The 27,306-nt window shown below is 37.9% G+C and overlaps 1 protein-coding gene across 7 annotated transcripts in view; it reads right to left on the reverse strand.

Annotated features, from left to right (window-relative positions):
- The window catches only part of PIP5K1B (phosphatidylinositol-4-phosphate 5-kinase type 1 beta), a 101,310-nt gene that overhangs the window by 48,554 nt on the left and 25,450 nt on the right, over window positions 1-27,306 (reverse strand). For 4 of the 7 annotated variants that reach the window (XM_054054811.1, XM_054054807.1, XM_054054812.1 and 1 more), the window contains 4 exons: window positions 25,180-25,261; window positions 23,379-23,447; window positions 10,373-10,503; window positions 2,003-2,120 (listed from right to left, as the gene is read on the reverse strand). In XM_054054811.1, the coding sequence (XP_053910786.1) occupies window positions 2,003-2,120; window positions 10,373-10,503; window positions 23,379-23,447 (318 nt within the window). In that variant the 5' untranslated portion in view covers window positions 25,180-25,261. Of the gene's footprint in view, window positions 1-2,002; window positions 2,121-10,372; window positions 10,504-22,110; window positions 22,235-23,378; window positions 23,448-25,179; window positions 25,262-26,688; window positions 26,765-27,306 lie in introns of those variants that run through there. The other 3 variants (XM_054054813.1, XM_054054809.1, XM_054054808.1) reach the window with 3 other exon arrangements.

The raw sequence follows: 27,306 nt of genomic DNA on the forward strand, positions 1-27,306 counted from the left end.
TACTTTGCCTTCAGTCTCCTTCAACCACAGTTGGACATTACTATTACAATAAAGAGTTTTAGGTACTGAATTGGTCACTACATTTGAATTACAGTCACTACATTACAGACTGAGATTCCACAGAAACAAGAGGGAACCCTGAACACATGTTACTGGGAGCAAACTCTTAACCAGGTGTTTCAGTCATAAGCAACCAGGAAAAAGAGTCCCAAACTAACAATAGTTTTATGATCATAGTACCTGTACCCATCTGATCACAACTGTAGTCCCGGTTGTGTATAAATGAACATCACATTGCATAGTGATGTTCATTTATAATCAGAAACAACGGAAATGGATTCTAACATGCCTGCAGAGCAAGTATAACTTTAAGAGAGATATGCATCAATCACCATAATGTGCACTTAAATTCTAACCCTATTTCACAAAAATATCTGATTGTTGAAGGAAAAATGCTTTTGCATTTTCAAGAAAGAAAGGCACACAATATTGAAACTACCTTTTCTAGTTGCCCCTTTCCCATAGAAACACATAACTATTGTCTTTTGTTATGCCAAGAGGAAAAAGAATCTGCAACAAGTTGCTTTTACTGAGAACTTCCCTCAGTGATTAGTCATCCTGTAGCTACAATGAGGGTCACAAATCTCTTACCAACAACTTAGTCATTCTGTAGCTACACTGAGTGCCACAAATCTCCTACCAACAGCAAGCGAGTCTTTTTATTGTCTTTAATTTAAGGTACTGCAAATTCCTCCTTAGATGAAACAGAAGTTGCAGGTGAATATAGTGTTGCTCTAGGAAGTACATTCCTTTTAGCAGCTGGCAACACAGTCCTAAACCTTTGTCTTTCAACAGGTCAATGAAAGGATACAGGTAAACATATTACATAATGATATGTTTATAGAACTCCAACCCAATTGCACTTCCTTGCTACAAAAATCTATAATGCAAAGGAATGATCTGGTTTTATATATAACTATTGCCATGAGGGCTAGTAATATAAAATCCATACATAGTACTGAAGAATTCAAATCAGATACTCAAAATCAATCTAAATAAAAGCAAAACCAGCTAAGTTTTGCTTTTAGACTCATTTTCCAAGAAGGAAAAATATCCTTATAAGACATTGGAACACAACAGAACTCAGTGAAGTAGTATATTAAGTAATGTTTCATTTAATAATTTTATTTCTTTTTTAATTCATTCAAGCTCTTTTAAATTCTTTTTGTTTTAAAGAAACAGTTACAAATAATGGCATATAAACTCTAAAAACCCATTCAAAACAAGTTAACAATAAAGCTGACTGAACTCTGATAGATGTGGTAGGCCTGCATGAGACAAACTGAACATGAGGCAAGCATCTGAAAAACAATCGAGCTCTTTGCTTTCACACTACCCTTACAAAAGCAGAGCTAGAAGAGAAGTAAAATAGTGAATCTGCATCCCTGGCAGCGCACAATTTACATCTAACACAGTAAAGCCTGCTTTTATGGTGGCAACAAATGGATCACTTTTTTTTCACATAAACAGTTGAATACTGAGTTAAGTCTTCAAACTATTACAAAGAACAACGGAGATACTCTAAAATGCTTCTTTTTTACCCTGCTACTCACTTTTCTCAGAGCTAGACGGGAACACTGGCAGACAAATGCTTCTTTAATGAAGTGAATAAATAATGCAAATAACACAAGAGCACTTTATTTGAACTGAATTGGTATAAGTCACACAAGTACTGATTATAACTTCTCCAGATACAACGACCTGAATGAGCAGTAATACTCAAGTTACTCTAGATAATGAACAAGGCAGGTTTTTACAGGAATCATCTCAAAGATGCAGAAATAAAATTTTCATAAAACACTGAAAATATTCACTAGTTATGAACCATTACACATAAAATCTACCAACCATTTGGGCACCATTAAAGCATCCTCTTCTGTCACTACAGAACTAGTATGCATTATAGTAATATTTAACTCAAAGGAAAACTGCAAGCTCTTACCAAGTAATCACCAGGCTTGATACCAAAAAGTTCTCTGAAATAGCGGAAGGCAAGAGGTGCATACGTCTTAAATCTGAAGTCAGGGTAATGATGAGCAGGGGTGAGATTGCTCCCTTCGCTGAAAACAAAAACAAAAGCAAACCACATCCAGTTATTACTGAGAAATTTTTAGTGACTTCTTTCTTGCAGCTAGTTTTACTCTAAAGCTGCCTAACTCAGCCATTGGCCTTCTGAGACAAGAGTCAAAAGCGGATAAACCTCCTTATCACCATTAATCAGTGTAACAGAAATGTCTGTGAGACACAGAATCCTACCAGCAAATCCTTTCTCCCACCATAAAGGAAATTATGTTTTTTACCACATGTACCTATTTATATCAAGATTGAGTTTAAAGTAATGCTATGACTTCTGATACCCCTCCAAGGTTAGACAGTCTAATAGCTTACTGACACAGGAAGCGTCCCCCTGCCTCACGTGCACTCTTGTGAAAAGTTTGGAGGTCAACATAGCAAACCAAATTCACATTAAAAAAACAAGTTCATCTTGAGACCTGAATTGGTTTGCAGGAAAATCAGACATACACTAAGGACAGCACAATACAGAGGGCAGAAGGTAGGAAGGAGGACTACCTGGTTTTTTTTTGGTGCCAGCAAACATTGGTTCTCTCAGCACTATTTAGAAAATGGCATCCTCATATGGTGGAAACTAAAAGAATGTTTTCAGGCAGAATAGTAACATTCTACACTGATTTCAACACAAACAAGAACAGTGTAAGACTAAGTTGAGTATAGTATCCAAAACTTGACACAGTGGCGGAAGTCAGCCCTTCCAACATTACTTTACTCATTTACTCTAACTAAATTGTTCAGAGACGCGGCATGTACCTCTAAGCTTGGCACTAAGAATATCCAAAGTATACAAAAAAAAAAGAGAAAAAGCTAGGAATTCACAAAGATATGAGAACAAATTCTAAGCAATATTCCTGCAAAGGATAAATTAGACATCATTAAAGTTTTTAAAACTCTGATTCTGTACAATTAATGCCTGTCATATAGACCTGACACCTTCCATTAACAAAAATTTGACAACGGAAATCTACTCAACACACTTAGCTGCCTCTGCATGCATAGCACCAATAACGTACAGAATCGAACTGCTTCTAATTAAACAGTGTCAGCTGGAGACCAAGCTTTCTCAGGGTCCACAAATGCATATATTGTCTATACTTTAGACCCTTGAATAGGAGACTAAGGCAGGGGAAAAAATAACCTGATTTCTGCATAAAAATCATGATAAAAAAGGCTGTTGTAGATGACCAAGGATAAATGCATAGACATTAGAACACTGATTCTTGGAGTGCTAAACCGTATGGTTAACAGCAAGTGAAGGCTGCCTAGTCCTAATAACTCATCAGATCACTTTATTGTCTACAGGATCATACCTTCAAGGTATTAAAATCAAATCCACGTGTATTTTATTACTCCATTATATAATAAAAAACTGAAATCAATAGGATACAACTGAAGATGTCAGTTTTTCTTTAGAGTTAAGTTTGGCTAATGCTTTTTCTTATAAGGTCTTTCAGCTGCTCAGAAGACTGCCAATATCATCTGACATAAAGTTTTATATAGCTGGATATGTGTCATTGAATTTTTGTGCAACATAAGGATGGTACAGGGGTAATATAGCTACACTGGGAAACTGGGGGCACATTTGTAAATTTATTTAATTGTTTTAAAATGCAGACAAGAACAGAACAGAGTGCGCTATACTGAAGCATCACATCATTGTAAGGGAAGATTAATCATCTAAACTTTACAAAAAGCCCTACCTTTCAGTACAAAAAAAACTGATAAATACATAAAAATAAATACATTAAGAATACATAAATCTGCTTCCTTCAGCCATAACTCAAAAACTTATTTTGCGAAAACATGGTAAGGAATAGATTACATATCCTTACTATACCAGAACGTGTGTTGTTGAAACTTCACCAAGTTGAATTGAAGATGGGAGGTTGGCTACAGTAATACCATGGGTCTAATCCATTTCCTAAGCGCACACAGAGTAAAATGACCAACACTCAGTCCGCTGGTGGAGATGTATTCCAGAATAACTGCAAATATAGCAATTCTTTTCAAACAACTTCTACAGAGGGGATGATTGCAAGTACAGGAACATGAGCTTCCTTTATTGCAGATATAATAGTCAATTTTGCTATGCAGTCAAGTTTCTTTACTCTTCGTAAAATCATCTTTAAAAAAACCTTTTACTAAAGGCCTGCAGAGCTTTTTATCATACTCTGCCATTTCTGCTGAACATATTAGGTAGTTTTACCTTCACTGCCTAACAGAATACAGGATCTCAAAAGTAAGCTCTTCTGTGACGCAAGCAGCAAGCTCGACACAAATGTAAAACTTCCTGGCTTGAGAAATTCCAAGCCTGGGTATAAAAGCTATGACAAACAATACAGGCTTTGGAAAGACAAGGAAGCAACTGTAACTTATGAGGTATTTTAATAACCTGAGCTGTAAGAGCACACAAAAGCAAAACATTGGTGGGTAGAATAAAAGAGGACATTAATCTTACTATGCTTTAGTACTTAAATTTTAGATTTTTTTTTGAAATCAAGCACTACAAATGACCGTATGTGCATTTAATCCTCTGGCTTGCAAAAATTTGCTTGACAAGACACACAGACATGTTTCTTGGTGGCATTTATTTTCTGTGTTTTTCACCTTGGTAGGCCACAATCAGGAGATAGTATCTCCTGATACTAGCTGAAGGGGCAGAGAAGGCCGGCTGCATCTTATGGTAGCAAGCCTTCATTGCAGAACAGTGTTAATAGGCTGTCGACAAAAGAAATAGTCACACTGGACCCCTATATACTCTTCTCTATATATTGAAAAGAGTGAAGAGGAGGAATACCCCAGTGCTGTCATGTCAAAGCAATTCTTTTTTAAATCTTAAAATCAAAATAAAACATCTACAATTAAAAACTAAGAGTAACCAATCACTGGTTTACTGTTCTTGGCTAGAACAGTACTACTCTTTTACAATACATCAAAATGTTTTTAAACTCCACAGACTGTATCCAATAAATACATACTGACAGATCAGTTGTATTCACTACAGTGTATTCATTTCCTATATATCATTTCAGGAAAGTCATTGTTTCTCACATGACGGAAATAGGTACCTGTACAAAGAGGTGTGCATTTGGGTTTTTTTGGGTGGGATAAAGTCCAGTGGTAATATCCTTATTTCTCACTACGAGTTCTCCTGTAGTTTTTGTTACTATATGCTGTCCTAAGCAGTTCCCTGCAAGACAGCTCTAAAACACAACTACGAACATAAGTATCTTCAAAACAAGTCAAATCAATCATATCTATGTAACAGCTGAATACATATTTTCTTACGATGATGATATGACTTGCATAACCAACTGGAGATACCATTAAAGCAGGTGATCTCAGAATACCTTAAAAACACTTCGTCTACACAACAACACAAGCATCCAGGTTATCACAAGCTGAACAAGGATTTGACACTAACAGAAGCAGCAAAGATCAGTAATTAAAAATGAACATGTTTTTCCTTATGCTGCCACAGTATCCCCATTTTGAATACTACTTGTTTTGCAAAGAGAAACAATGTCCTTCTGTGTCTGCTATCACTCTACTCATAGACCAGAAAAAGTGTGTCAGAACTTGGGTAATTCTGCACGTATCTGCAACAGAAGCACCAAAAAAGAGCAGCAGCACTTTTATCAAAGGCTTCAGGCCACTTTCTTATCTGTGTTGTGGAACTGCCCAACTGGAAAGACACACTGTCACAAGTTACAACAACTAAGTGTCCGTGTGAACATCTGAGTACTATTCACATGGAATCTGCAGAGCATTCTACACTTCTTTTATCACAAAGACACTACTTAGTCCATCAGGTAACCTATAATACAGTTTGGTACAAATACATTTCCAAGGGCAAGTGTCAGTTTTCCTTCTTTCTCTAAATCACTCAAAAACATATCAGAAAACAGCATACTTGAGTTTTAGATGCAGGGCAAAACACAGACTGGTAAAAATCTGTCCAAGGTTTTACTTCTCCTAATAATTCTGACTACTTACTTGGGCTGTTATCCAAATGCTATCATAACACAATACCAAGCTTTTGACATTAAATAGCAGAAAGTAGTGACGTTAGCATCACAAGAAAGCAATTTGTAATTGAGCCAGTTCACTGTGCAGATTACTGTAGCTGCAGAGTGCATACAAGTCAACAGCACATTACAGACTTGCTACTTAAAATACAAACTATAGCAAGTGTTCTCAATATGCAGGGTCTAGACCCTGGAAATAAAGCATATCAGCAAGAGAAGCAAACAAGACTGATTAACACCTTGCTGCAAAATGTCAGACTGCCAGCTGTGCTTAGCAGCAGCCTCCAACTAAGAAAACAGAGATGGAGCCTGAAATATATTGCCTTGCTCCAAATGCTCTGCATTTCTGAAGCTGCATACAACTGACTAGCCAAATCTAGCTGGCAGAATGGAGCAGCTTCTGTTTGGCTCGTCAAGCATCACCACAGAAAATGTGCCTACTTATTACATGTCTGCTGGAAATGCCTTGCAAGCTGCCCACATTGCCAACTCCCAGGCAGCTGCACGGCCCCAAGCCTTGTGACCAGCTTGAGCCACTGCTGTCTGACACAGTCAAGCTTATGAGCTCAGCAATATGCCTTTCTAACTACGACCACATTACTTGGAGCCAGCTGCACATTTGAATCAAACAGCTGTCAAAACACTGAACAAATGACTGATTTGAAGACAAAATGTGCCATCAAGAAATGAACTGGTTACAACCAAGGAAGTCATGGGCACAGAGCACAACGCAAGAAGGGGAAAGTAAGTCCCACACAGCTGAGTCAAAGGACTGAGTGTAGAGAGCACATGCAGGACACACAGCCTTCCCACTGAACCTTCCAGTCACTGCTGCAGCAATACCAGCACCAGGTAAGAAATTCTGCTGTTGGATTTCCAAAGCACTGTTTAAAAGCCATAAGAGAGGAACAACCACAGTAGTTCCTCCTGTGGTATCACCCTGTTTACGGAGCTTGGTGAAGATTTCAGACACTATCTTCCGAATCAGCTGGGTCACTGTGGATTGCTTTTGCTTCTCAGTACAAGGAGCACACTTGCATAGTGCCATTTAAATTCAGTCTGGTTGGATGGTGGTTCTCAATGATCTCCTTTACAAGAGACACTAATACCACCTCACTTAGTTCTCAGAAGCAACATGTTATAAACTTCCAGACAAGTCCAAAGAAAAAGGGACAACAAGGATGTCACAATGAAGCAGAAAGCGGAAGACACTTTTCCACCCCATCCACCACTACACTACACAAATAAACGCAAACACCTTTGCAATTCAAACCCAGTTGCTGTACAGATGTCTGCGTACTTCACTCAAAATTACTTTGTCTACATGATTCTGGGCTAAATTCTTACCTATTTAACCCAGTTTATTTAGTTTATTTATTTAACCCATTTACCCTGTACAACTGATAAAATGAATTAACAACTGTTGGCTATTTTGCCCAACAGCAAAAGGGCACATATAACATTATTTTGCTCACTGGAGCATAGACTGCTGTTTCACTGCATTTCTACTAGCTCAGTTCTGTTTTATCACTGCCACAACCACAGCATTCCTGTTGCTGTCAAAGCAACAAAGTTGTCCTCTCACCTCGCTTCCAGATCCGGATGAAGTGAGGAAGATGCAAGAAAAACCTGAGAGGAAAGTGAAACAGGATAGCTTGAGAAGTAGAAAGCTGCTGTGAACTGGCCAAAATGAAGGGAAAGTTCAGCTGGTAGCCTCCTTGGAGTACCAACTGAACTATGCAAATCAAAAGTGAATGCAAAAATGATACTCTGCTTGGCAAGAACCTGCTTTCAGTGTCACACACGGTGCACTGTCAGGTTCTCCTGCAGCTACAGACACCTGTCAAAAAGCTTACTTAACCTTGGCTTGCTCCAGTATGCTTCCAGGTAGAGGTCAGCCCACTGCACCTGTCCGTACAACATATTTCAACTAATTGCTTTCAATCCAGACCAATCCAAAGTGGAGCGGATGGGGGAAGGGGATTTATTAAAGTAAAGACTTTTAACAGTACTGCCTTACTGTAGGTACCCTCTTACGACAAAGTGAAGAGCTCCTGGGGTGTGCTTTGGGAGGGCAGCCATTATCTGGAATACACACAAAACCTTAGCTTCTTACCTCTGACTAGGGTAACAAAGCTACATATAAATATGAATCAGGAGTGATCCACACAATGCCATCATGAAAAACTCAGTGTCCCAGCACCCTCAAACAGCAGGAAAGCAGCCTGTACTATTATGTGTTATCTTAAATTATTACAATTTATGCAAACTAACACCACTTTGAATTGAAACCATTTTAGACAAATGCATGCGTATGCTACATTGAGACATAGGAAGGACCTGAAATTTGACATTTCTGTGTATTAGCAGAAATCAAGTGTCATGGTTTTATTTTTGATTGCAATGGATAGCCAGTTTCCAATTTTACAGAGAATGTCATCAGCAAGTGTTCTTTATAGAGGCTATACATATACTCCTGCTTACTAGCTAGCTATGTGAGAACAACAAAAAAAAAACCACTACGGTGCTCTGGCCATTACATAATTTGTCTAATTATGCTCACACATTTATTTATTTATAGGAAAACTGTCCAGAAAGATGCTACTATATCTTTTAAAATAACTTTTATGCTAGTGCCAATGGGCTATTCCTTCTGCCTTTATGTCAGAAAGGATATCTCTTTGTACCTTATTTAAAACAACAGGAAACCAACAGGGTAATCTAATTTCTGAGTGTACATACATTAAGTTTCACACGAGAGAAGACATACACGGTATTATGAACTGCACCCCACTTTATTTTACTTGTTCCTTTACAACTATGTTAAGAAATATAGAGATTAGATTTTTTACTCAAAACCGTGCTATGTAATAAACCAGTTCTGGCATGTATGTTTAGTTTAGTTGCTATGAACAACAAAGCTGGTATCACAGCCATACAAACTATAGAGGTCTATATCGCTGTCACAGTCACTCAATTTATAAATGATGGCTGGCTTACTCTCACTTGTCAGACCAATAAAAACTCTGCTACATGCTATGCAAATTTCTCAGCTGTAATTTGGATTTTTTTAAACAAACAAAAATTTTTTGTATGAAAACACATGTGCATGGTTAACTTCTCTATATTTACCTTATCTACAAGAGAAAAACTGCACAAACCTTATAGTTAACACCATACCAAGGATACGAACACCCTCAATTACTTGGAACCAAGGAATGTCATGTAAAAGCTACATTTCACATGAATAAATTTTCCAATTATTTTGTACATTGGCAGTTTAACTTTGTTTTTGAGACATCTGTATATTTTAAGGATTGCAAATTGGAAACAGTCTATGAAGCAGTATTCAAACTTGAACAAAACTTTGAAAAAGTCACAGATAGCATTCCCAAATTTAGGGAATACTGCATACATAGCATGTAATTATGGAAAAGATGGACCCTTCCGGTACTTAGCACTTCAAAGAACCATGACAGCAGAGAACAGAACAAGTCATCCTGGTTATGAAATATATTTTTCCTAAATCTACTTCATCCATTCCTAGCATACACAGCACTGTACTTAAAGCTTTGAGGCCCCGAAATCAGTATGACCTTGATTTGTCTCATCAGCATAACTGTATTATTACAAATTCTATACCATCAGCTTGGCAGTGATAGAAGCTGAGGCAGCCAAACGCAAAGCAGTAATGCTAAGCCTCATCACAGGCTGAAGTTCTGGCTAAAATTTTACAGTGTAGTGTAAACTCTTGTATTAGTCATAACACTGCAGTACCTGAATTTTACTCAACTTTGGCAACACCTCAACAAAATAGCAGGTTTTATTCTCAGTTTTTACAAACTCAACTATGCCTGTGAACGTTGGACCCAATAGTTCTTTGCATACAGATCCACAAGTCACTTGCAATTGTAATTAACTTGAATTGTAATTTTGTAATTAACAGCTCCTTAAACTCAAAACGTCACAATTACTTTACTTCTCCAAAACTGAAGTCTCAAATCTTCATCTGAAGTGTGAGCTTCTCAGTTTTCTCCCCATCTTCATTTTCAGTGACAACATGCAGACAGGAAAAATTTCAAGTTCTCATGTATTAAACTCACTCTATTCCCATTTCATTAGAACTGGAAAAAAATTCCTGTTTCAAATAGCTACTTAAGCATTTCATACCAAAATTCTATTGAAAATAAATTGAATAGGCTTGTACTTACCTTGGCAGGAAGACACTTTCCACTACATAGAAGTCTTGCATAAGAACATCTCTGTCTGGTTTTGATGTAAGGTTTCCTACTGTGTATCCTATTCCCAGCTGGATAGCACCTTTAATAGCTGAGGATGCAGTCTGCATAGAAAGTAAGAATTCAAGAATGAGTTTGATAAAAACAGATTTCACTAATAACATTATATGCTAAACTCTTAATCAGTCCTGTAATAACAATGCTGTGTCATCTTTACCTCCTAGACCTCAGAGACATGACTGCTTTTCGATTAAAAGACTTAAAAGGAACACTATGTTGAAGCAAAAGATATAGAAGTCAATTCTCTGGTTGTACAGATTGAGATTTTTCAAATTCCCCAAATAATTTAGACATTGGATTCTAACTGAAGACATTTCCAATCTAACTGGACATTCAGCCTACTTCAGGTATTCAAAACAGCATGCATTATCTTCTGGAAGAAACAGTCACGAATTCTGGGCAAATGTACATGCATGCCAAGGCATCACAACACAGGCAGATGGTTTAAACGCAGATCCTGCATACAAATGTATTTATTAAGTTCTGCTTAACAGTCAGTGCAAATGATGCATTAACGAGGGGGAATTCAGACAGAAATGAAAGTAATGAGGAAGAAAAATCTCTATATGCATAGAGTGAAATGTCTTGAACTTAACGAACAGGGCTTGCAGGAGAGAGAAGGGTTCAAAAGAATAGTGCCAAATTGTGATAGATAATGTATACACATACATTGAGACTCTCTCTGAAACTTTCTCACACTGGCTAGACAAACTTGCTGGATGGATTAAAAAAATGTCAGAATTGAGTCAAAATACAAAATCAGTCAAGATGGGAATTCTTAAGAAAAGATGGAAAGGGATAATAAAACCATTTGGAAGGGAAAGAAGGTTGTCAGGAAAGGAGTATCTTTCCCTTGGCATGGCTTATTTTCACCAGCTTCAAGATAACATTTTGGTGCCCATTTTCAGGTATTACCTCCCATTAAACAAACAAAAGACTATCAGTGGAAGCAAAGAACAACAGAATTTTCATGGTCAGAACTGCTTCAGGACTTGCACGAAAAGATTTCAGGAGTGGGAATTACATAAGGAAGGGTGCAAACACACAAAACTACTGTTGTTACAGTTCTTGGAACAACATATGCTACAGTGACTGCTTATTTTTAGAAAAGACAGAGACGTGTAGCTCCTAAATAATTTAGACTGCACACCAAGCAGAACTTGCAGTTGCGTAACAGTTCAGAGCAGGCAATTTGGTGGGAACAAACAACACCACCATTCTTAGACTGCTTCTTTGACTATTAAAAAGATTTGGCTTTGTCTTAAGGAGATTCACATTTTTCTTTCCTTGAAAGGCCTCTATTCATGAATGATTAATGCCCAACAAAAGCAGTAATTATGTAACTTTGATCAAACCAATACACATACAAGCAGTTTCTGCTTCATAGCTGGATGCCCATCTTGTTTACTGCTGCAGCAAGGGACTATGTCTGAAAAAGCAGCAGATAGCAGAGTACTGTATTTTATTAATGAGAGAGCAGAAGTCATTACAAAAAAGAAAAACAGCTGGTAATCTGGCAATGTGATTTCAAGAGGACAACTCTGGATCATAGTTTCACAGTTCAAGCTCATAAACAATACCTGTAGGATTCCTGCGAATTCCAAAGAAGATCTACAGTTTCTGGAGGGCAGACATAAGGTCTTCAACAAGTACGGTGTAGACCTTACCTATAAGGTTACCTTTCTTTTAATTTTCACTCCTATTCAAGAGTACCATTGGTAACTACCTATTATTCTTGCACCAATCAGCAATGGGTTTAAGAGAAAAACACTGTTATGAAATCAGAGTACTTTTAATAAATGTTTGAGAAAAAACTGATAGCAGTTACCCCAAACAAAAGCTGGTCAAAAGCTTAACAAATGACATGTTTTTGTTTTCACAAGCCTTAAAATGACAGCAAAACAAACCTTGGATTTTGTCTTAATATAAAAACTTGTTTTGGTCTAACTTCTTTATTGCTATTATTTGCAATTGAGAACAGAACCCAAGGAAGAAAAACAAAGCTGCTTCTCAAGCCTGAGGGGAAATGTTTCAATTCATCCATTTCATTACTTCAAAAATACATATATTGGAATCTACAAATGCAAATGGAAAAAATTCTCTCTCTCATGCATTTTTCCTTACTCAAGCACCTCTTTTAATGCACATGAAGGCAGTAAAAACTAGTTTCAAACCTAAGCTCCTTATTTCTTTCAATTCCTCTTTAATACTCTCCCACTGCAGAGCAAGAAATAAAATTCAGCAACCTCCTGTGTCATGAGTTCTCTCTTTTGGAGACGGAAAGAAATTTTGATTCCTATTAGCCTCATGCAGAGGTTCAGAAAGTGGCCCCAAGTCTATATATCTGCTGCAACTGTACAGCTGACAGGTTATAGGAACTGTACAGTGACTCTTGGATCATTTAACTTATTATCAACACCTTCCGAAGCTCTAAGAAATGAAAGGATGATAACAATCAGCAGGATAAACAACTGCAGCTGATGAATTATAGACTATGAGACTAACTGGTTTTGCAGCAAATGGGCCACATTGTGACAACTGTCCATGCCACATAAAGAGACACAATAAAGCAAAAGTTTTAAGTTTTACTGTCCTCCTTCTGCTAATGAGAATATTACTGTCTACTGCACAGGTGCTTTTGTGGGTTTTGTACTGACAATGAACACAGAAACTCATAAAAATATTGTCATCTTAAGATTAAGCTATCTTTTATTGGTTCTGATACTATGGGTCCTAATATGCCAGGCCAGGATCTGTCCTCCTTGGCGAATCATAGCAACATAAACTTGCATGTGTGAATGCACACAACCTCATTTCTCTCAGATCAGCCAGTCTTGCTGACTTTAATACATTAATCTTCACTTTTGGTGCTGCTGCTGCGGAAAAGGACAGACCTGCTCTTTCCTCTCCAGCCCGCAAAATCTATGCATTGGTACTGTGGGCTAGCAAGAGCTTCTCTGTGTCCAGCCAAGCAGTTACAAGAGACCTGATACAACTACAAGATTCTACCAGGATCAGTCCCTTGATTCACATAAGTGCTAATGTCAGCCACCCAGATGAATAAAGAAAAGACAAGTCACACTCTCACAGCATAAAAGAAGGTTAGGTTTCTCCTTCTACTGGCCGCAGGAGGACAAGTGAAGTCTGAACAAGTAAAAAGCTACCTCCTCAAAATTGATGTATCACCTCCTGAACACATCTCAGTGGACACTGAACTTATGCTACCTCAGTGCTTTGTGCTGTACAGCAACTATACTCTTATCTTGGTAGAGGGACCTCTGGATTTCTCTTTAGTCCACAATCAGAATCAGGTACAGTTTTTTGCCACCCAAGGTTTTCAACAAACATTACTTGTGGCAAGAAAAGCAAGACTTCCACACAAAATTGGGTTAAGCTGTACCTTATGTAGATACTGACAAGGAAAGCATAAAAGTATACGATTAAGTATAATGTAAGTTACAATTCCTGCCACCCTGCAAACTGAGAAATTGCCCATTCCCTGTACCACTGCCCCAGACTGCCAGTACTTCAAAGAAGGCAGAGGCATTCCTCTTCCACCTACCATGAGATGCCTGTTAAATAGGAGCAGATAAGCAGTAGCAAAAGAGCTGCATTTCAGGCAGATATGTCTGAATATTTTATTCCGAAGTGCTCCAGGAGAAATCCCAAAATTTCTAAACTGTTAAGAGAAAAAGCATCCCAGACAGACTCTGCTAGACTCAGCTTTACGTTGAACATGAATGGGATCATATCATCCCACCTCTTTATTTTGCTCTATATACAAGTAAAAATTAGCAAATAATAGAGAGTTTTGTTGTAATGACATTGTTATTTTCACCTCAAGCTACAAAATTCCTTCACTGTATCTCATAATGCTTAAGTAATTCCACCTTGAATAGTCCCACATTTTATATTTTAGTCAGTCTGCCTTGCAAAATCATAGAATCATCCAAGTTGGAAAAGATCCTTAAGATTATTGAGTCCAACTGTAAACCTAATACTAACAAGTCCAAAGCGAAACCATATCCCTAAGCACCATGCTTATATGTTTTTTAAATACTTCCAGGGACGGGGATTCAACCACGCCCTGGGGCAGCCTGTTCCAGTGCTTGACGACACTTTTAGTGAAGAAATTTTTCCTAATATCCAGTCCAAATCTTGCCTGGTGTAACTTGAGGCCATAAAGCAAACCAACAGGCTACAGCATGAAAACAGAATATAATACAGACAGTCAGGTATGTGGAATATACGCACCACATAATATAAATATTCTACCACCAGATGTGCTGTCTCATGAATTCCTGTTCTCTAGATATGGCTCTTCCACTCGCTCTACATCACTCGAAGTTGAAATCCTTTTTCAACATAGCAAAATAAATGATAACTTAAATCCTTTCAAATCAGGTTTAAGTTTGTACATGATCCTGTGAATATATTAAGCATGATTTTAACATTGTTTTTCTTACAGGTCATTGCTTTCAGGATAGTTCTGCAAAATTTAGAGTTGTTATTTTCATAAAAGAAAAGTGTTAATCAGACACACATAATGTATGTAAAGGCAGCTCACATTCAGATAATAAGAAATCAAATGAACTGAAGCTATTTAACAATGGTGCAAATTAGAGACAAGGCTATAGTCTGTCCTCTAAAATAAATGAAATTAAAAAAAACAAACAGGGATGACAAAAATATAAGTATTAGAGTTACCAGGAAGAATATTATACATTGCTCAATAATTATTTCCATTAGAGTGTAAAGGTTTTAAAGGTCTGGCAAACCTAACCACTGACGTGATCGTAAAGGACTGGTTCTGGGTACATAATGTCTAAAGGCTTCTGATAAGATAAGCAGGTTCATTCTTCTAAACAATTTTTCTTGTATTTTCTCCATATTTGTATGGGATTGTTAATGACAGAAAACAAATTATCTAACCAACCATCAGCAGAGAGAAACTTGGTGTAATAGGGGCTTCATTTAATTTGATAGAAGTCCCTCTCTACCCTCATTCACAAAATTATTTTCACATTCTTCTTTCAGCTTTCAACTGTTCTTTGCGAAGTCTTTATGTGTTCCTCACAAGCAGCTCCTGAAAGACTTAACAACCTTGCCTTTTTTAAAAGCAGACATCCTATGGATTCTTCAGGACTTCATGGATGTAAACTTTGTCCATGTTTATCTGTTCTCCACTTTTTTTTAATTGTTATTATTATTTACTCATTTTATTGTAGCTGAAGTTTGGCCTATGAACTGGGACAAAGATGGTGATTCTTCCAGAAGACAGCTGCCTTATTGCAGGTGCTATAAAACAATGACAAAAAATGAACTCTGCCTCAGCAACTCCACCTCACTATCACTCTGGAAAGCAAGATAACATTTGCTTTCTTCTACCCCCTGAACTACTGCTATTCAAACAGGTTTCAAAATCTCCCTAATAAAATGGCACAGATACCTGGTTACCACAGTTCTGCATAAGAGATGAGGAGAAAAATCTGAACAGAAGGTGCCATTGATGAATACTATGCTGCAGCCACGCTTCCCATAACGTAGCTGCTGTTAGTTCATATCTTTCAACTACTGTCTGTGGAGAAGTCTGCTCTCATCTCCCTCACCAGCCCATTCTGCCGCTTGGTGGGACTTAACTGGACTGGTCTAGAATAGCTGCTTACAGATGCCTTCCTGCAGGCAGCATTCTCAGTGAAGTTAGAAAAACAGTAATGAAATCCACAGGGTCTTACTTGGCCAACATGATTCAAGCCACATGGGTCAGGCTAGACATGAATTTTCTACAAGTAAGCATTTTTTCTTTAGTTATACTGGTTACCGTTAAGTATCAGGAATCCACACACACTATCATTCCCATGCAAACACAGTTTATCTTTCTTAGACTCCTGTAAAGATACTAAACCTCCATAAATTGTGTAGCCCCTTAAGTCAAACCACCTAAGGAGAGTTCCTGTTGAAAAAGAGTATGTCTTCTCCACACAACATTTAAGAAGAACAATGCAGGCTTCACTTCTCTTTGAACATTACACAGCTGCAATTAGACCAAAGATGTATGCACTCCATTGCTACTGCACTATAGCTCTCTCATCTTTGAATGCTTGCTTTGTTGTTTCAATGGGACTGCAAGCACTTCTTGTAGCTGCTTCTGCTGAAGCTTCTGGAGATGGCTACACCACCTCAGCAGGTCCTCTACAGCTGCCACATTTCAGCTATCAATTTCCTGTTATATTAAATCACAAATAGGTAGACAAAAATAGAGTTACCAGAATAACCCCACTGACTGAATTTATAGTAACGATGGGTTACTATAGCTACACTCCTCCTTCACACTTCCTTTAGTCCACACTGGTTTTCTCTCTATCAACTGCTTCCCCAGCTGCTGCAGGTCACACTTCATGAAGCTGAACTTCTGCCTGTCACTCTCCTCTCTGGATCTTGCTGCTGGGGCTGGGTGAGAGGCTTAGAGGGTGTGAATGTTTATTACTAAGTTGTTCTTTCTTCTGGCATATTATACTTACTGCTAGCTTAAATGCTAGGTCATTAGCAAGTGCAACTGACAGTATTACATCTTCCCTCTCCCCCTTTATATAATTACTGGTCAAAGTTAGTGAAAGTAGTTTTCTTGTAGTTCTTTGAATAATTTTAACAGCTTTGTTGGGATGTTCTTGCAGAAAACAGTTAAGAAATCCACACATTAGATTCTTCCAGCTCAGCTGCTATCAGAATGATTTTCTGACCCAAGCTGAGTCTCATCTCCCTTCATTTTCCAAAACTGGATTCATGTGACTCCAATGTGGCTTTCAATTAATTTTTCCTCCATTTCAGAAGATTTATGCTAAAGTTACAAGAGTAGCCATGCATCCAAGTGCTGTGCTTCTTCTGCCTCTCCAAGAAAAAGAATTCGAGACCTTAAAGTTTGGTAATAGCCACTGCTCCAGACAAAGTCACTAAAACCAGTCAGTTTAGTATCTTTGTGGCAAAACACTTAAAAGCCTACCACTTAAAACATAGGTCCCAGGCAGCAAAAACTCGAGTAGTGAAGTTTCAATGTCTGCAAGAACACCTTATATGCAGATGTCAGACGCAGAACATAAACCAATGCCTAAAGTGATTCAGCAATGCTGCGTGAGTGTGTTTGCAAGCTCTAGCAATAGGTAGTGGGTTTCCTTTATTGAAGCAATTTCCCTTTGCTCCTGGACAAAGTGACTCACATTTACGACATGCAGATTTGAAAAGGTTACATAAAGTGTTTGTATTATGCCAGGCAGAAGAGCTGTAAATGTAGAAATGTACAGAAGAAATGTAAAAATGAGTAACAAAGTGTAATTGTATGCATGTCTGGCAGCCTTACGATTTTAAGTAGAGATTTTGGTAATCTGGTAGGTGTTTTCCACAACAACTGCTTCTTTTTCCAGTGCAATTTTCTTCTGAACACTTACCATGCTTTGACAGACCTGTCTGTGCCCCATTCTTGTCACCTGCCTAGTATTAAGCATCAGGATACTACTGAACTCTATTTTGTTGAGAAGCAGATTTAGGGACATTTGATGACACCACAATGCAAAAGCTGCATGTGTGTCAACAAAAAATCTGCAAAATATCAGGAGGAAATGAAAAAAAAAAGTGGATACTGAACACTCATTTCAGTGACAAGACTGTGATGGATATCCAAGACAAGTTACATTTTGGTGACTGCATTTTGTTGCCAGGCTACATTACTACTTTGCTTAGGATCTTCAGACATGAAATGGAGAAAAAAAGACCACGCCTCCCCCCCCTCCCCAGCCTCTGTTTCTCTTCGAAGAAAAAAAAAATCAAACGAACCAACCCAAATCCAAACCAACTAACCTAAAAAACCCTTACCAGAGTTTACATAATTTAAAAGCTCTTTGGTCTCAAAGTTATGCAAACCATAGAATGGTTTGGGTTGGAAGGAACCTTAGAGATCATCTGGTTCCAATCTTCCATACCATGGTTGCTCATAGCCTCATCCAACCTGGTCTTGAACACCTCCAGGGATGAGGCATTCACAATTTCTCTAGACAACTTCTTCCAGTGCCTCACTACCCTCACAGTAAAAATTTCTTACTAATACCTAATCTAAATTTCCCTTCTTTCAGCTTAAAACCATTACCCCTCATCCTATCACTGTACCTCCTGACACAGAGCCCCTCCTCATCTTTCATGCAGGTCCCTTTCAAGTACTGGAAGGCTCCTTAAGGTCTCCAAGGAACTTTTTCTTCTCGAGGTTAAACAACCCCAACTCTCCCAGGCTGTCCTCACAGAGAAGTTCTCCAGCCCTCTGATCATCTTTGTGGCCCTCTGGACTCTTAACAGACGCGTCCTTGCTGCATTGAGGACTCCAGAATTGAATGCAGTACTCCAAGGAGCTATCACAAGAGCAGAGTAGTGGCAGCAGAATCATGTCCCTCGACTTGCTGGTTAGACTTCTTTTGATTAAGTCCAGGATATGGTTGGTTTTCTAAACAGAAGCACACATTGCTGGGTCATACTGAGCTTCTCATCCAGCGGACCCCCACGATCTTCTCTTCAGGGCTACTCTCAATCCATTCTCTACCTAGCCTGTAAACGTGCTTGGGATTGCCGTGATCCAGGTGCAGGACCTTGCACTTGGCCTTGTTGAACTTCATGAGGTTTGCACATGCCCATCTCCCATGACTGTCAAGGTCCCCCTGGATGGCATCCCTTCCCTCCACTGTGTCACCTGAGCCATGCAGCTTGGTGTTGTCTGCAACCTTGCCGAGGGTGCATTCAATCCCACTGTCCACGTCTGTGACAAAGATGTGAAACAACACTGGTCCCAGTACTGACCCCCAAGGAATGCCAATCACTACCAGCCTCCACTTAGACACTGAACCATTGACCACAACTCTTTGAGCGTGATCATCCAGCCAATTCCTTATCCACTGAGTGGTCCATCTGTTAAATCCACATGTCTCCAATTTAGAGCTACAAACTAATTTATCACAGCTAACTAGTTCTCAAAGTTGAAGTGCACCAGGTAAGAACATCTCAGCAGTGCACTCATTTTGCACTTGCTGCAGCAACTGAGTCCCACATCACTACGTGCAGCTGTATGTCCTTTCCACATGGACCAGTCTAGTCTACCTGCTAATCAAAGCAGTACCAACGTTATCGCCTCTGGAGTCTTCACAATTAAGGGGGAATGAACCACAATGAAATGAATGCAAGGGTTTTCTACATGAACAAGCAGAAAATTGGTTTTCTTCAAACAATTGTTGGAAATAATTTGTTTTCTGATGGAAATGGGTTTTAATAAGCTGTCATTCAACTCTGTATTAATAGGACACACTGTATTGCATAAGGTAAGCAGTTTCATTCACATTAAATAAAAACTACTTTCTGTTTCCAAGACAAACCCCCTATTTTTTCCACACTTGCATAAAACAGATTGATTAAAAGAAATAAAGTATTTGCAACTATTTTCTCTAAATCTCCCCTTTTCTCTTATTGAGAATTCACAGTTCTTAAAGGATAAGTATATAAATGTAAAAGATATTTACATTTACAGACGAAGCAACTAAAACATTGTTAAATATATATTGATTAGTTAGGCTTATTTCTCATTGCATCTGACATAGGGAAAATACCTCCAAAACCAAGACACTTATTTAATTTTCTCTTACAGGTCACTGGATTTTACACCACAAAGCAGACACTTTCCATGCATCCCTTTTCCCATTTGTATGTACTTTATATATATACACACATCTCTCTCTCCAAAGCTGCACATAGTCTTTACCTTCTATTATTAAAGATGAATGAACACAGGATATAATTAGGCAAAATGCAAAATTGTTTTAAAATAAAAGGCCTTTTGCTTCCAGATCAGGTTGACAGTTATTCTCCCTCACCCCTCATTCCATGCCAGGAAAGTGTAACCTTTCAGCAGGGCAGCTTCAGTGCATCCCTTTTCCCCAGTGATTTCATTTCATTTTGGGCATTACAGACATTCCAGCATGCATCCGAATATTATGTACATTTTGCCACAAAGTGACTGCAGATCCTGAATAACCAAGTCCCTTTGCAACTTGCTGGGAAAAGATAAAGAGGCACACTGGCATTTTGCATTGTGAGAAGATAAAGAATGCAAGCAAGCTTTAAAGTTAAGACCAAACCACACAGCTCATGACAAGAGTTATTGTTACTAGCTCCTCATGTGGAATCAGTGGGTCCCACAACAAAAGACGATGGCAAGATGACATTAACTGTATGCTGTGCAAGAGAGACCTTTTACCTGCAGTGGGGTTGATACTGAAACTGTCATCATGTTTCAGGATGATTTCTAGTGATAATTCTGGGAGGTAATCCCCCTAATCACCCACATGAAACTTGACATTACAGAACTTTTCCAATGTCTGTTTTTCTGAACTACATGCTACTTACTCATTCCAGCTATACTATTGCTCCATTGAAATCCTCCATGCCCACATCTCATCACGCAGCTTCTTTGGCTACCAGAGTTCTTCAGGGAAGTACATCACTGGTGAGAATATTCCAGGTCAATGATACACATCAGTACCAGAGGTCCTTCATGAACTTACTCAGCTGCATCCTAACAGCAGTTACATAGCTGCCCTTGTGCTATACATTAGAGGTCAAAGCATAGCGGAATAAAAACCAGAATTGTCACAATTCAAGCCAAGATACTGTCCTTTGCTTTTCTAAACTGAACAGCACAATTTTCTTCACCTTTATGATGTTTGTTTGTTGTAACAGTGGACGTGAAGCACCTGAGCAATGAGAATGGGCTGGCAAGCACAGTCTGACCTCAGAACTACAAGAATATCTTGCCTGTTTCCACTGCAATCCAGGGCAGCGGTAGATGGGAACAGGAACTGCCCAAGCAGCTGAAGAAGCACCAGCTGAGGAAACAATCTCTTTCTCAGCTCAGATTTCTGGATGAAGTGGCACAGCAAGTCACAGGACAGAAGTATTTTCCAGCCAAATAAACCAAATGCAACAACACATGACTGGAGAAGTGTAACTGCAATACTTGTATAAAAGACTGAAGAGAAGTGATGTGAGCAATAAAAGACAGGCAGGTCTTAACTGTAAAGAGGACTTCAAGAGCGCAAGACTGCCTTGTGAAAGTTACCTAAAAACATGGAATTAAATGGAAAACGGCATAAAATGTCTCTGTCAAGCACAAGTCCTGTCAGGCTCACCCTGTAAACAATTTTCTAGATGTCTGCAGTTGATATCATTAAAAAAAAATATGAAAATACAGAAAAAAATATGAATACATGGAATATGTGAAGAACATCAAAATTAACAGAAAGTACAAGGTCTGTAATGAAAATGGCTTAAGATGAGAGATACACTGTTAAAAGTGAAAGCATCAAGCAAATACATGCTACCAGTAAGCACTGTGTGGACAAACTGTGGGGTTAAAAATTATTATTTATTATCATTATTACAAAAAGCAGGAGCGTAATGGTAATATTTGGATATAACACTAACATATGGGACATATGCAACACAGTATCTTAAATAGAGAACAATTGAGGGTGTAAATATAAGAAAAGGAATTAAACTGGCGTAAGATACAGGTACAGACAACTGGTGGTTCAGGGGAAAGGGCAGAATTTGGAGATGATAGTCACCGTGATCTCCCAATGTGACGTAGTTCTGCATCCTAGGTTTTGTCAGAGCTGTATTTCCAGCATATACACAGAAGAATTTGTGCCATGATGTGTCTTTACAAGGCTTCCTCTGGAATACTGCGAGCTTAGAGTTGAAGAGGAACAGAGAATGGAAACTCACCTGTGGTGGGATTATCAGGATTTGTCTTATATATTCTAGTAACATAAAACTGCAAAGGTATCCACCTCAGGCATCAAACTTTTCTTCCTTTCTCACACTAAATGTTGAGAACAATTTTTTAATATTTTAAAGTCATAAGCCACGAGACTGAACTTAATCTATACATAAAAAGAAAACCAGCATTTTCTCAGACATTATTTCCTTTAATTTCTGAGAAAACTATCTGGAATATTAAGCCCACTCAGATCCTTAATATATAGCTGCCAATAAGAGAGGTGGGAAAAGAAATAGATCATTATTCTCCTTTACTTCCCCAGCAATGCTGTGGGCAATACTCAAAATAAAAACCATAGCCCTGATATACACTAAAGGAGTAGGTGGATCTCTATGCTACACTAGAAAAATTAAGTAAAAAAATCACCACTTCTTTGAGGTAATCTATTGAGTAAATGATCAAATATAGTAGCTAACTATTTTATTGTGTAAATATGTATAGAAAAACATATAGTGCATGTACAGCTTCCCTTAGCTACTAACAGTGCTAGGTCAACCTAAATAATGCTGGTCTCAGCCAATTAGTGACAGAAAACCAAAACCAGTATTAGCTACTGTTACAACACTTGAATACCTCTATGCAGCTATCGTTAATGCATGCTCCTACATTAAATATATCCTCTCTTAAACAGTATTTCTTTTTTAAAAAACAAAGCAAACAGTGCACTGTTTATCAAAGCACTGAGGAAGTGGTAGGGTAGGCTTGTAGTCCAGACACGTTACCTAAACATTCAAAGCATTTCAGAATTCACCATACTAAATTTCTGACAACTGTGTTTATGCCCAGAGGTGTGTCTGTTGCTAAGAGCAAAGAATTTCCATCAATTTAGCAAGAAAGTATACTATAAAGCTGTACTGAACAACCTTTCAAACAGTCAGCTCTGCAGTGGATAGAGACGTCTTACGATTTCACAGAGGGAATAAAGCACTTCCAAAAAATACATGGAACATGTTTTGTTCTTGTATTTAGTCAGTTCTGAAATAGATTTCACTTAGAGCAGGCTTGAATTATCCATATAAAGGGAAAACCATGCCATGTAAATATTTAACTTACCTTTTTATATGTTTTCTCTTCATTTGGCTTTCCAGCAGCAACACCTCCATTTTCAGTAACAGACGACATCTAACAATAGAAGCTTAAGTTACAAACAAAGCAGTTGCTTTAGGAAAGCAAACATTCAGAGACTTCATACAATTTCTTGTCCATTTTTTGCTAAATTCAAACTTTTTTAAGAGGACAGCAAATCACCAAACCAGTGAAATTTCATAAGCATTTTCCTTCATTGAAGTTATCTTAACTTTTCCTCTTTTTTTTGGTCATTTGCTTAAAACTATGTCCAGAGGGTCAGTAGGTAAATATTTTGTTTAAAATCACCTCTTTCCCTCTTCACAGGGACAATTCAAAATGCATTGCATGTCCTCTTTTCCTACTGCACCCAAAACTCACTCTTCATTTAAATTACTGAACTCATCTTTTTAGAATGCCGTTACATGTTTTTCTCTTTGAATAAGTAACACACTTATAGGCATACAAACATAACATTTATATTCCTTGCACCTTTTGCTTCTGATTAGTTCTTATTCTAGTCCCTTTATAAATGCCTCTCTAAGTCCAGGGGTGCCAAATTTAACAAGATAGGTGATGCCAGCAGCAGTAGCACAAAATATCAGCTGTGTGCAGGCCACAAACACACTGAGAAAGAGCCACACCTTCCAGCTTCTTAATCAAAAAAGAATGGATCCCATTACTGCGAAGGCAGTGTAATCTTCTGGATTATTAAAGCAGTATTCACTAACAAAAGATCAGTAATAACATTAAAAGCTACAGGTCACACTATCTTTTTCACCACCTTTTTTCTATGGTTACTTCATCAGCTTCCACATAGCAACAATGGCAGATATAGTTCACATCCTTTTAGTGAACTTTTGTTAGTTTCTAAATCATTTGACCTGCAAACTCTTTAGAGGAGGGCAATGGCTATTTGTTAGATGCTGTGTACAGCAAAAAACCCAGGATCTTCCAGGCATACTGCAATACAAAAGGATAAGGATGGTAGGTGGGCTAGATGGAACTACTTTACTGGAACTCAGTGAAGTTTTATTTTCTGTGTTCCTTTTCTGTTCAAAATTCTGTTTTAAGTTAGGTCAGCAATGCAATCCTCTTTCAAAGCAAACATGCATTTTCCTTTTGCTTCACATAGTTTCACTTCACAGTTTCAATAAAAATCAGTCACACTCATTGAGTCCTTGAAATTCTTGTTTTCCAATACAGCATTTCTGCAAATCCCTTTTCAAAAATCAAATACATAAGAGTGGCAAATTGTCTTCTCTTTTGAGTCACTGTGCAAGCACCTTACATGCTTGCAGTGCAAAACCATTATTCAACACGATCCCTTTGGGAAGGATTTTCCAGGCAGACTAAAAGGATAGCACTGCCCCAGGCATATGTCCAGCATATGACTCTGATTCTACACAACCCTTTTAATCCACACCACCACGTAGGTCTGGAGGAAGACATTACAGTGAAATCTTGTTTCTCAGCACGCTGCACGAGTCGATCTTGAAAGCTACAACGATGGGCAAAATTATGAGGCTTGTGAGCCAGATATTCAGTGGTCCAAGGCTTTTGGCTGTATTGACACGCTATCTCCTCAAAGGAGCAAGGCGATTATCTGAAATTGCATCTTATCCTGGCTGTAAAGCAACACTATGTGAGGAATAAACCACTAAGTTAGAGATCATTTAGGTCAGACACTAAGTGTGGTTGCCAAAGTGAATAAAAAAAACCCGCTAGAAAAATGTTCTAAAATCATTCTAGAATTTTGCCAATACTTTCACAATGTTAGTATACATACCCTTATGAACAACAGAAGGAGTCATCTGGAGCTGACAGCAAAGATCAAGCCATTCATTGGTGCTGTTATTTTTTTCCAGAACCTTTTAAAAGGAAAATCTGTTATAACTATGCCATCACAAATCTAGATCTCACAGAATAGCTTTACATTTCCTTTTTCTACTATTCTTCTGCACAAGCAAGAATCTAGCTACAAGTGATGCTGTTGAAGAATCATATAAATCAAATCAAATAAAATCAAATAAATTGGTTACTGATAGGTCATCTAATGTACTTAGAAACTAGCAATATTACACAGGATAAAATCAGTGCAGTCTAGCTTCCCTATGCCCTAGATATTTCACCACCCTAGCATCAACAACCCTCCAATAAAACATTTATATATGCTCTGGAGTGTTGTCTAACTACATGCTCTCTTCCATGAGGACTTCAAAAATTCAACAAACTTTATAATCTCCACTCACTTGGGACAGCCTATATTTTAATTCCACAAAAGCCAAAAAGATAAGTAATAGGAGTGACCATTTGGCGGACTGCACACTGTATAGTCATAGATAACAAAGAAATCTGTTTTGGAAGTTTTCCATAACAGTAGCTACTATCCAGCTTCATTTCTGCAAGTAGCCTTGTTGAGGTGAGCTATTTCTTAGTAAAAATATTTTGACTAAGCATATGGGAAAATATTACATAATTAGATACTATTTGATATCTCTTTGCAATCAGTCCTCCCTCTCATCTTCCACATCTGTTTTAAGCTATACCAGTAAAGCTATTCTTCAATCAAAAGCCACACCAGAAAAAAAAATATCTCATTTGTCTTAATCAATACAAATAGTATCTTGTACTAACTAAAAATTGATGTTTTAAAAAATTTCCCCAGGCCTCTTTCACTGAATTTAATTTTCCAGTAATCTTAAAAGTACACACAATACCACTAAAACCTTTTCGTAAAAGGCGTCAAAACAGTATTTTCTTCCCCTAAAGGGAAGCAGACTATTATTTGCACCTGACACACAAAAATGGGACAACAAATAAAAACCTGGATTTTCTGAGAACAAAACAATGCTTCCTTAGAGAAACCTCATCCAACATCACATAACAATATTTTCCTACTGCAAATAGCTACCTTTTCCATTGCAGCACTCATGCAACTAATGTATCTTAACAACTGCTTTACTTGGATGTGTACTAGCATCATCCTACACACCACACTCCCACTTAAAGGCAACAACTTGGTTTTGATAGGTTTTAAAACTGAGTGTAGCTTATCTAGTTTACCTATATTCAGACACTAATACTAATTAAAATTGATTCATGCTTGTAACTATCAGTACACTAATATAGACATTAAGAACTTCTGTTAAAACAGCTTTTGTAGGAAAAAAATGTCATTTTAATCACTAGCAGGAAGACTGCTTATTAAACTATCTCCAGATAAAACCACCAAAACCCTTCAAATTGTTCTCCAAGGACTATCAATATAAGATGTTCTACTATGCCCAAAACTTACTAAGACATGATTGCATGTACTCAGCAAAAGCTAATCAGGAATGCAACATGGGAACTCTCTTCCAGTAAGATGTCAGCTGAAAAAAACATTCATGTCAGACATGGAGGGAAAGCCTGTTTGTTCCCAGCAAAGTCAGACAAATTATTCAAGAACACTTCATCATGTGAGAACACACCATGAAGAAGGCAAATTTTTCATATCCATGCCAATTTACTTCATTCCTATAGGCATCCAGTATAGAACTATTTCTCTTCCTAATCTTTTGAGAAATAGAGCACAGAGCTCTAACTCATCTGGGGTTGTGTTAAACAGATCTTCCAAGATCTTTACTGTGATAACCATCTCCTATTCCAAGCTAATATTTTTTTGCAAAGGGAAGTATTACTTCGCATATTTTCTCCTTGCTCTGCAGCTACTGAAATCATAAAGGATGCCTTCTCACATGCTTTACATTGTGCATAGTAAAAGATACATCTTCTCACTTCTGCTGTTTAACAGTGCAAAGACAGGTCACAACTTACAGCTTTGGACGTCCTTCCAGGCTAAGCTACAACTATTTCTTCACTCATTTATTTATTACAATAGCAGCAAAGCACCAGAACTAAAGCATTGGATCTC

This window comes from Cuculus canorus, chromosome Z (assembly GCF_017976375.1).
Source record: "Cuculus canorus isolate bCucCan1 chromosome Z, bCucCan1.pri, whole genome shotgun sequence".
NCBI classification, from domain to species: Eukaryota; Metazoa; Chordata; class Aves; order Cuculiformes; family Cuculidae; genus Cuculus; species Cuculus canorus.